Source organism: Rhea americana, unplaced genomic scaffold (genome assembly GCF_003343005.1).
Source record: "Rhea americana isolate MKP2758 unplaced genomic scaffold, rheAme1 scaffold_0, whole genome shotgun sequence".
Classification (NCBI taxonomy): Eukaryota; Metazoa; Chordata; class Aves; order Rheiformes; family Rheidae; genus Rhea; species Rhea americana.
Window position 1 is genome coordinate 740,558 of NW_028185037.1, and position 12,214 is coordinate 752,771.

Consider the following 12,214-nt stretch of genomic DNA (forward strand, 5'->3'; position numbering starts at 1 on the left):
GTGGAAATGTAAAAGGAACTGAGTACAATGCCAGTTTGAAAAATCTTCATGTGCTCATAGCACTAGTATTGCTGCAAAGTCAGAAAATATAGCTTGAGCAACAGACTATGATAATAAAATTAAAAATTGGAATTGCTGGAATATTTACTCAGGTGAGAGTATTTGATTAAAAAAAGATGACTTAATACTATTTTCTCTCTGCCAGGAAATTATCAGTGGAGAAGGCCTCATTCCTGTTTCCGCCACATCAGTTCCATTTCCATGTGAAACCCTGATAGTGAAAACACGGTAACCAAGGATCACTGGCCACAACATTTCCAAATACCAGTGCAAAGGAGACTTCAGCTATTAAAAGAACAAAAATGAATGGCCCTCAGATATATCTGCTTACAAATTTGAGTTATAGCATCTGGACCTGCTGAAGGGGTATGGTCCCTTTTGCCAATTCACCTCCAGAAACATTAACTTTTGGCAGGGAGGTGGAAGACGCAGCTGGAATGGTGAACTGCCACCACAGGATTTATCGAAGAATATCTGTCAAATCTTCTACTAGCGTAACTTTCCAATGCCATGTGACACTATCTAAATACTGGCAAAGGAAAGGATTATTAAACAGGATCCTTAGCCAGGATGGACATGGACTTCATCATCAAAAAACAACTTAAATGGATCCTCTCTGGCATTACCTGAAAACTTTTGTGTTGAATCCCACAAAGTAAGCAAGTGTACTGCTTCCTAGATTTCTTCAGGCTGGCACTTTTGATGGCTTTTCTTCAACTGGTGCTTTTATCTCCCTTGGGATAATAGTTACAGTGTTCCTAGCAGCTGAAAACTTACCCTCACCAGTTTTTCTTACAGTAAAAGGATCTAAGACTTTTCCTTCCAAGGTGGATCTTTATTTGAAGGGAGTTCCAGCAGGTTTCTTAGGTTTCTCATTTCCTCTTGCTATTTCTGCTCTCATCTGTTTTGCAAATGGCCATCATAATACTAAGCTTATCTAATGGCCAGGCCTCCTCCTGGAAGAGTGCCAGCAGTGTACTGAAAAAACAGCCGTGTGAAAGCATTCAGAGTAGATGGCCATCACCTTCTCCCTGAACCCCAAACATAAAACTTCCCTGATAAGCACATACTCCAATGACACGAAAAGCAAGAGGTTACTCTTAAATCCAGATAYCGCTTTAACCAGCCTCCTGGGGTGACAGTCAAGCACTTTTCTGAATTAGTCTCACTCTACGAATCGTTTTTGTCAGTGTTCGGGAAAAGGTATTACCTGTTCATATGGTAAAGAGGGAATGTCCCCATGGTAGCTTCTCTGTGAACGCAGGTTCCCTTCTATAGTTGCTTCTCATTCTTGTAAATTGTGATCCTTCTTTCCCTCTCTGTGGCAGGGTGTATTTTGGGCCCAGCTACTCCTGGCTTTTGATGTCAAGGCAGTGAGTAGAGGTATGGAAGTGGCAGTTCCTGGGATCAGTGAGACTTAGGGGCTTTTCCTGCTGAGAAGGTGGCAAGGGCAGAGCAACTTACTTTTCCTTAGAAAGGGGAAGTCTTTGAAAATGCAAGATTTGTTGCAGGTCTTCATGCACAKACATACGTGGTCTTGCTGATTTTGCTATTGACCTTGGTGAGATTTGGATTTTACCCAAGAGGAAGTGAGTAGGAATTCTGGGTCTCCAATTCAGAAATTTGAGAAGATGCCTAAAAAAAATGCCCACGGTCTGCAKAAGACACTCTGAGGACACAAAATGTAGCAGCAAGGATTGACACAAGCACTTGACCTTGTAAAAAGAAAAACAGGAGAAGTTTGTCATCATACCTTAGTTTATTAGTTAAAACCTGAGAAGGAAGCTCCAGGAGTTGTATCCATACATCTCATAGAGGAACCAGCTCTGTAGAAAGCTCCCCAGCTCGGAGCACTGGGGTCTGAGTGAAAAATCATGCCTTGTTTGGACTTCTGTTTCCCCAAGGAAAAGGAATTTTGACCTTTGCTGGAGACTTGGAGAAAGAAAGAGCAGGCCAGAAAGAAAAAAACAAAAGTATGAAGACATCTGTGCAGCAAGAATAAGAGAATAAGAGTTCTCAGCTAGCCTGTTTTGGAGAAAGGGTTGACAACAGCACAAGAGGAGAAATATCTGCTGGCCACTGCTATGTCTGTCAGAAAGGCTGGTTCAGTCAGCACCGAGAGAGAGACTTACAGGGAACTTGCTGGGAAAACARTGTTTCCCAGCACCCAGAAATCCCACTGTCTCAGCACTATAGGATTTGCTACTTACAGTGTCTGAAGGGTGCTGAGTCAGCCACAAAGCATCAGTCTAATACTTTCCAGACTGCTATACCAGAGGAAATACAAAGCCAGGTATGCATGAAAAAACTAAAGAAGGTATCATAGCATGCAAGGTAAACTCCATTCTGTTCAAAAATTTAAGAAAAAAAAAAAAAGGAAAAAAGAAAAGAGCCATCCACTTCACATTGTTTCATTACACTAAGTAGACTAAATAATACTTTGTCTTGGCTTATTTATTTAAGTAAACAATATTTATTTAGAAGGATGCTTTATGTAAGTGACTTTAATCAAAAATCAAGCTTAACACAATAGACAGATTGTCARCTGGAATAAACTGGCACAGCACTGTGGGTGTCAACTGCTGACTTACACCGGCTGCGGGGCTGCCTCAGCACGGTCATTTGTTGATTAAACAAACTTTCTTAAGGCTGAGGAATCCGAATAACGGCAATAAGGCTCACTCCGGCTTCTAAGCTGTGCGATAAGGTCTTGTGCTGGTCTTCCCATCATAGGACTAAGACAAACACAGCTAGAATTTCTGGAATCCATTGCCTTTTTGAAGGGTATTATTTAAAAATTAGACTGCAAGAGATTATTGCCAGCAGCACAAGATRTTAGAACAGATTTCCTAGAAACAAAACAAGATTGGGGAAAACCCCTCAAACAATCCCCCTTACTGTAAGGCACCTGTTCCCCTTAAAACACTTTTTTTAGTGGAAGTCACCCCAGCTGAATTAAATTTGTTTCCCTTGGGCCTGCATTTTCTTTAGCCAACACAACAGCTGCACCATGTGGAGATGAGCCACGAGAAGTGTAACAACACATGTTTGTGATTGCTGTATCAGCTTTGGCAGATTTAAGTGCAGAGGTCTTTAGCTGCCTTCTATTAGAGAGCCAGTTTTACAATATATACAACATCTTGCAAAGTAGTAGCAATAATATATATAGTTTTATGTATTTCTTGTACATGCTGGTACAGTAAAAACAGAAAGGAATTGACTATTACTTATAGCTATAAATATTGTATTAAGCACAAACTTTTTTTTGCATGTAAAAATAGGAGCAGAACAGGAGGATGGGTTAACTACAGTAAAATCCCCAGAGGCTCACTGTGCTAGCTGTTATCCTGCCCTGCAGAGATATGCAACCATTCAGAATCTGCAGTAACCCTGTTATTTCAAAGATGCAGTAAATTTAATCTCTCCAAGAAATTGCTGAATTCCTGGAAAATAGTGCATAATTGTTGGGCAGGGTATGATTTTTTTTTCCTTCTTATTTTAAAAACAGGTGCCAAAAACTGGTCTTGGGAGCCTAATTCAATATGCTTTAGAACAGGGCTTTACAGTCTGCTTTTGAGGCAGTTGATTAAGAGCTGCTGAGTATCTTACACCTTTCAAAATGTAGAGAGTTCAAGTATTTGTTTTTGAAAGATCATTYTGAAACTTTAAGTCACACACCAATAATACAGCATAAAGCAAGCATTTGTTTTTATAGTATGTCGTTCCTGTTACTTTATGTGCAGATATTTGTGGGTATTCTTTCTTATGCAGTTGTGTGACTTTAATCTTCCTCTAAATAATCTCACTTAAAATTATCATACCATTTAAAGAGTCCTCAAATAACATAGCATTGTGTAAGTGTCTGTGTGACTCAGGATAGTAAATTTTCTCAGTGCCTAAAATTTAAAATTCTTAGTTTCATTTCTGTGATAAGGGTTTCTATACTGTTTATTTTATCTTCCTTGACTGCATTATTCCTAATTGAATAAACTTTATGACATATTATTAAGAGTTTATGTCAAATAAATGGTAGTGTCTAACATGATCTGCCTCTGATTTTGACCTTTCCTCCATCCTCCTGGGAAATGAATCAGACTGAGGATGGAAACACCACTTATGCAAAAATCTGCATTTATATTCACACTCCCATCAGCAAATTAAAGAGGAACCTGCTTTGAGAACTAATCCCCAAAGTAGTAGATTTCAAAGAAAGACACTGTTCCTGCTAATGCTTTTTGGATCAGGACCTAGAGATATTCCACCTATTATGAATTGTATATAGCAAGGATTTAATACCTATTAATCTTACTGAAGGAGAGACAATATGTATTAAAACATCTAGTTTGGCTTTTTACTTCTGTTTCAGTTTTCCCTTGTACTACCTTGTACTCAGATTAACACATTCATTTTAAAAAGAGGTTTAAAATAATGAAAATTTTCTATTGTTAATCAGGTAAGAGCAGCTTAATACCACCAGCATAACAAATTAGATCATAGAACTACAGAAGAGCTCAAGGATGAAGCAATAAAACTTGTGTATGGGCCAATTCAAGGTTACACAAAACATTAAACTCTCCCTTGTTTAGAAGATACTGAAATGTGATATAGGGGCACAGAAGAAGTAATGCCTTTAAATCTTAAACTGATTAGCGGTTTCGCTCTGTAGGGATCTCTGGGAGGAGATGGACTCCACCCTGAGGAAGATAAAGGGCTTCAGTTTTCTGGACTGGAAGCAATGATTCATTTTAGGTGGAAGCTGTATGCATGTGAGATGCTGAATATTCCTCATGTGGTAACTTAACTGTTCCCATTAAGAATCTTCCTAGCATATGAAATTGTTTTATTTTCTTCTGCTTTTTCTTGTCAAGAAAATTTTATCATCAGAACATTTTTTTCTTGTCCAATTCAGCTGGGTAAGAACAGGCACAGCAGCTGCTGATAAGCTCTTTTTTTTTTTTTTTGCTTTTAAAGAAATTCATTAATCTTCCACTAGTTTTCTGCTTGTAACTAAGAAAACATATTTTTAGTGACAAATTAGAGGAAAAAACTTAGGTCTCAAATTTAATAAGGTTTCTAAGATCTCTAAATAGCAACTTGCTCTATGTTTTTCTGTGATTTTTGTAGCCTGACCCATGYATATTCAGCCACCTGAAAGTTTTGTTTTAAGCAGAGAGTTCGCTTGTACAGCAGTGACAGTATCTTAGCGCTCTTCTCGGGGAGCAGGGAGGCTGCCATAAAATCTCTCCTATTGAACCAAACTGAACGGGATTAGCGGAGGCCAAATCAGTGCACCTTATAAAGGAAGTGCTGTGAAACTTCACTGTTTGCTGCTCTGCTGCTGCTGTGGCAGAGGGGCTGCTGTGGGGATGGCATCCCGCTGCTTTTAAGAGCAGAGTGGGAATGTAAGTGCAAAGCTTAATCTTTTTTTCTTGTATTGAGTGTATTTCTACTTTCCGTGGGATCTTATCTGGTAATCAGACCCACTACTTCAGAGTCAGCCATGAAATGACCATTATGTCATTGAGCTTTTCTGTAAAGCTTTAAGGCTAGAATTGTTGTGTGCTTTTCTTTTTTCTGTATTTTTTTTTAAGATATGATCATGTCTGTTACATGAGTACCTTACTTGGACTTGAATTATGAACTTTTGGCATGTTTGATTGGGAAAGCTGGGGAAAAAAAAGCAGGAAGCAGATTTGGTGGTTTTAAAGTCAGTGGAGTGAGTGGTCCTTTCACGAACACAGCATTTGCTTTGCTGTTGAAGCAAGCTGGAAATACACTTCAGAAATAAATAGGAAGGATTTTGTTAACAAAAGCACCATAACTAGAATAAGCTGCAAGCATTTCACAGCATAGATTTCGTAGTGCTTACTATTCACAATACACTTTGCAATAATACGGAGTTTTGCTTATTTGTCATCTGTTGTYGTACACTTGTGCTTGCTGTCTTTTTATTTTTATTGAAGGTGTTTTCCTTCAAGCACCTTGGCAAAAGTCCCATAAGAATGGGAAAGCTTCCCTTCTCCATAGCTGTCCAGTTAGCTTTTTGAAAGTGTTGTCCCTAAAAATGAAAATATCCTGTTATATTCCTAATCTTTCTTTAATGTTTTTGTCATGTCTTCCTCTAACTCTCAGCTCAGGAACTAAAGGAAGAGGTGAGAAAATGCAGCCTTCATGTTAAAGTCTGCCTCATGTAATATTTGTTCCATCAAGTAATGATGATTCAGTCATTCTTTAGTTATTGTTACTAGTTTCTATTGCTAACAAAGGCATCAAGCTCTGCTGGGACATGTTATTTATTCTCCAGTGTCCCAGCACACCTTTTTTTTTTTTTTTTTTTTTTTTTTTTTTGCAGGCTGGAGAACAGATGGTTGCTGCCATAATGAGGATGAATATTTTTGTGTAGATGGGAATTCAGAGTAACTCTGAGTATTACCACCACCAACAGTAACTTTTTAACACACCAAAAAGTTTTTTTTTTCACATTGATGGTGATCCTTAGATCCCAGGAGCACAATCAATGCAGCTGCGGTACATATTGGAATATCTTTTGTGGTTAACTGTAAATAGCAACCCTGTATCCACGGTTTATTTTTACTATAGCGTGCTATAATAGGAAAAATAGCAAATGGTAAGTCTATATATAGCCTGTTACCAAGACTGTGAGTTAAATGGTTAGTCAATAGAAAAACTCTATCCTAATCAACAAATATACTTAGCTCTAGCAATAATATTTTGGATATTAAAATTATATGTATTTCATAGTGAGAAGAATTACAGCAGTAAAGCTAACATTTTTACTATGCCAGATTTTACTATGCTTTTTAATGCCAAGTAGGATCCTTGTGAATCACACTAATTTCAGTAGGGTAAATGTGGTTGATAGAATTTGTAGCTATGTTTTCTGATTATTTACCTTCTGCATCTTTCTTTTGCTGGACTAGCAAAAATTAACAGTCAATTTCCTTTTATGGCAAATTAATTGCCTATTCAGCTGTGAATACTTCGGGGGAAAAAAATAAATGCAGTTCTTTATTCCTAAGTTTTGTGAAGACTTGCTTTAAAAAAAAAAATTATATTTTAGTCCCAAACTTGAGAAGATGTTGTTCTTTTACTATTTTATTTATAACCATTTTATGACTGACAAGGTTAGGGAATTATATAACAAATTCTTAGATAAGCCTTCAAGGTTACTTCACATTGGACATGATAGGTAGGAAAAAATACAGGCAGAAGTCAGTTTTTCTTATCTTCTGTATAAACAAGCTGGTATTTCACTCAAGGCCTTTTCCTTAACTTTCAGCATACCAGATCCCTATCAGGCAATCACACTGAGAGACATGCAAATATATTGTTGTTGACTATTTGTCCACAGAATTTATAAATCAGCTTCCTAAGGAAATAAGGCTCCTGCAGTCATTCTGCCTCTGCACGCCTGCCAGCCCTTTCCCTTCTTCCCTTCACGATACTGGTGACTTAGCTGGCCAATATTAATCAAGTTTGATGAAGAACTGCAGCTCTCAATATTATCAAGTTCTATTTGCGAAGCTTGTAGGTGAGTGGGGAGAGGAGGGAATGCCCTCTCTGTGGGTCCACCCATCCCCCGGTAAGGGAAAAGCAGGGGAAACACTGTCCTTAGCTGCTGGTTGCGCACCCAGGCTGCAGACTGACCCGCTATCCTTCCTCCGTCAGCGAAACGCGGAGTCGGGAAGCAGACGCCGAATTGCTGCCTTGTAGCTCTGCGCGGCAGCGTCGCGGGGGGCCAGGGCAACCGGAGGTGCCGAGCGGGGCTCTGGAGGAGGCCAGAGGAACGCGGAGCTGGGCGGTAAGAGGGGGCACGAAGGGTGTTGGYGGTTTCGGCACGGGGAGGGGGGTGACTGGAAGTATTGCAGAAAGAAATAGGAAATGCGGAGGGAGGGAGCACAGAGGAGCCCAAGAGGGAACTGGGAGGCTACAGTGGTGAAAGGGGAGAAAGCACGTGGAGAAAGGACCTGGSCTGGAAAAAGCATCTGGGATGTGATGAGGAGCTGGAAGATTTTGTTWGATGAAGAGCACAAGGTGTTCATGACTTAAATCTATAGGAGAACATGTACTACTACCTCTGATGTTTTCCAGAAATACTATCTATTTGTTAAAACACATGGTGTTTAAATGAGCTTGATCTAATACCTTCTGAAGTAAATGTTTATTTTATTGYTATCGAAGGAGCTGGATAAGGTTCCTACTATAACACATCTTGYTAATTTATATGATGTTTGTGAATGATTGTGAAATATATATTTGGAATTTAAATCCTGTTGTTAGTAATACCTCTTAGAAACTCAGACATGAGTTTTTCAGAAAAAAACTTTTGTCCTTCTAATTCTGTGTCACTGAGGCAGGACTAACATCTTGGAATTCATTGGTACCTATATTAGGGTTTTGGGGATTGTCTTAGTTTGTGGTTATATGGCATCTAATACTTGCCCAGGCCATTATGATTCCCAATTCTRTTGCAGTATAAATAATTATAGGTGTTGTAATATAAATAATTTTATTTGTTTACAAAATTACATTTTAATATAAAATAGTCACTGTACTAAAATACTAAGTATGGTCTTCATCTATCCTTTCATCTAAGGAACTGTATCTGATGTTGATGCCAGTTCCACAGAGAAGTGAATCCTAACACATGCTGGTAAAATGGTGAAGTGGATGAACTGGTTAAAAGGAAGAGGAGTAATTCAGTAAGATTTTCTCTTAAATTTTTAAGCCTGAACTACATTAAACCTTTTCGTACTTGTTTATCTTCTTGATAGTGTTGTATAGTTCCACTGTTGGAAGAAATCATGGGAATATTGATGCAGATTGTCTGCAACTTCCTCATCTCCATGTTGTCTAAACATGCAGCAACAATCTAATAGTATATTCATGCCTCCAGAACATCTAGACTTGCCTTTATTGGAAAGCCTGAATTAGTAGGAGACTGTTTTCACTTTCAAAAGTCTTTCTTTGCTAGTGGCAAAGTATTATATTTCACAACTAGTATTATATTTCACAGCAAGGTTCCCAAATTCATGTTGCTGGGGATGATGGTAAGATGATGTTATTTATTCCAGTGTTGTAAACTAAAAATACCATTTGGAATGATAAGAGATTAATAAATTGATCTTGAAAAATACTATGTTTTCCTCTTGACATTTTATTTCCAGCATAAAAGTATTTAGAAAACACTCTGGCAGTTGAATAAGGCACAACTGAAACTTACACCAGTGAGAAAGGCATGGAATTAGTCCATATTTTTTTGGCACTGCCCTTCTCACTAGGCTATAAAGCCAGGCTACCTCAGTTTTTCTATTTAGTCATCTTGGCTCCCTTCAAACTGTTCTGTCTTCAGCAGCAGGATGCTCCTGTTCCTTTTTTCCCCCTAATTATCTGGTGGTCAGGGTATTTTCTGGAAGTAGAGACTCTGAAGACTGTGGTACTAAATCACTTGGTGAGAAGAGCTAACACCTAAAATTGCTTTTCTTGGACAAGCTGGACAAGTAAATCCCTTGGACAAGACATTTATGAAGTGAGCTTTGTGCTTTAACCAGCTTGATGGTGTTCTATGATGACTACCTCAGTGGATGAGAGAAGAGCAATTGATGGTGTTTATCTTGACTTTAGTGAGGTTTTGTCACTGTCTCCCATAACATCCTTATAGACAAATTGATGAAGTTTGGGCTAGGTAAATGGACAATGAGGTGGACTGAAAACTGGCCAAACTGTTCGGCTCAGAAGGTTGTGATCAGTGGTACGAAGTCCAGCTGGAGATCAGTCACTAGTGGTGTCCCCCTGGGGTTAACACTGGGTCCAATACTGTCTAACATCTTCATTAATGACCTGGATGACGGAACTGAATGTGCCCTCAGCAAGTTCATGAATGATGCATAACTGGGAAGAGTGGCTGGTCGGTTAGACAGTTGTGCTATCATCAAAAGGGGCCTCACTAGGTTAGAGAAATTGGCAGAGGAACCTCGGGGTTCAGGGTTCCTCAGTGCAAGAGAGACATGGAACTACTGGAGAAAGCCCAGCAAAGGGTCATGAAGACAATTAAGAGTCTGGAGCATCCTTTATATGAGGAGAGGCTGAGAGCAAGACTGTTCATCCTGGAGAGGAGAAGGCTCAGGGGGGAATCTGATCAATGTGTACAAATACCTGCTGGGAGAGGGAAGTGTCAAGAGGACAGGACCAAACTCTTCTTGTTGGCATGCAATGACAGGATAAGAGGCAATGGGCACAAACTGGAAAAATCCACTTAAACATAAGAAACCTTTTCAATGTGAGAGTGGTTGAACACTGAAGTAGGTTCCCCAGGGAGGTTGTTCAGTCTCCATCCKTGGAGATACTAAAAATCTGACTAGACGTGCTCTAGGTGACCCTGCTTGAGCAGGTGGGTCAGATGATATCCAGAGGCCCCTTCTGACCCCAACCATTCTGTGATTCTGCACATTTCTTTAGACTTGTTTTCTTCAACTGTTGTTGAAGGGAGAGTGAAAGATTAGGCTGTTCAGCTTAAACTTTTTTTCCAGAAAAAGAGCTACATGTGTGGCTGGGAAATGTAACACTTCTTGTCTTGCTTTTTGTGTCTCACTCTTACAACTACAACATAGCACCTGTACTTTTATAAGGCTGTGGCTTGAGAGGGAGGGGGAGCTGGAAAAATCCTGCCTTCTCAGAAATATCCAGAATAAATTGTTGTCTTAAAGATATGTGTTAAAGGCTATGGAGATAATCTCTGCAATCCAGGAGTGTCAGAGTCAGATGGGGATGCCAGGCTACTGTTCACTGGATGAAATCAGCAAAATGTAAATAATAATAATAAAAAAGGTCAGCTGGATATAAACAAACACTTAAGTTGGAAACTAGCCACGTGGCATCTTCTATCTACCTAACCTCACTTGATCTGGAACTGGGGGAGTGGAAGTCCTGCAGGGTTCCTCTCCACCATTTTCTAATGCATTTGTACTGCACAGTGTGAAGTATCCACTGGCTTCTCTGTCTAGGTATGGTTTTGGTGTTTCCTTCARAAAGTTTCCTATGGTATGGACATATTTGGCAGTACTGCTGGTGGGCCAGTCTGGCTTGTAAGCTGATAGTTGAAGAGCTGTGCATTAACTTGCTGGATAAAGGACTTACTGCAGTTTTTCCTCAAAACCAAACAAAACAAAAAATCTGCAAAGATCATATGGTAGCACGTGCTTTGTTTTGTGGGTTCATTCAACACTGGCACTGTGCATGTATCCTGACTATAGTGAATCAACTGGATTGGATTGACTCAGGCAAAATGGTGGACATTAGTAGCAGTGGGACTTCAGTCACTTAAATTTCCTTGCTAGTGCACATTGAGGAGATGAGATTGGKGTCTCTTATTATTGTTGTTATTTTTTGTTATGCATTTAAAAATCTGCTTAAAGTGAGAAATGGCAGGTAACTGTCACTGAGCGTTCAGCAGCCTAAATCCCTCGAATAATTACAAAACCACAGTTTGGCAGGGTGACTAGTTTGCCTTGGCGTCGAAAGCAGCYGCCTGCCGGCGTTACTCGCCCCCGAGCCCGCCCGGGAGAGCGGCTCCCGCCGTGACCGGCCGAGGCGAGGGGGCGGCGGGCAGCCAGGACGCCGGCCCTGCCCGGCGGCTCCAGGAGCCGGGGCGATGAGGCGAGCGCGGGGGAAGGCAGCCTCGGGGCCCGCCGCCGCTGTGGCTTTGCGGCCCGGCTCCCGCTTCGCCCGTGCCCGCGGCAGCCCCTGAGGCCGCCGCTGCGGGGTGGCCCCGCGCGAAGACTGCATCTCCCAGCGTGCCTCGCGGGGCGCCGTCGCGTGGAGCATGCCGGGAGCGCGGAGCCCGGGGCCGGCGCGCCGCCGCCGCCTCCACGTTCCCGCTTCCCGTGAGGCGCGCCCTCTCCCTCCGCCCCTCGCGGGCTGGCTGCCGTTCTGCGTGACCTGCTTCCCACCCAATCAGCGTTCGACTTGGTCGGCCTGTAACCAATGAGAGGCGTGCGAGGGCGGGCCCCCGCCGGCGGGCGGCAGGCAGCGGTAGTGGCGTGCGGCGGAGCGGCGGGGAGCGGCCGCGGCCGAGGGAGGGCGCGAGCCCCGCTTAAAGGGCCAGCGAGCTCGGGGGAAAGTTGCGCGGAGTTCC

General features: G+C 41.3%; 1 protein-coding gene across 1 annotated transcript in view; it reads left to right on the forward strand.

Annotated features, from left to right (window-relative positions):
- Nucleotides 1-428: 428 nt before the first annotated feature.
- The window catches only part of STK3 (serine/threonine kinase 3), a 154,708-nt gene continuing 142,922 nt past the window's right edge, over nucleotides 429-12,214 (forward strand). The window contains exon 1 of the mRNA XM_085298254.1: nucleotides 429-554. Coding sequence (XP_085154380.1) covers nucleotides 429-554 — 126 coding nt within the window. The remainder of the gene's footprint in view (nucleotides 555-12,214) is intronic.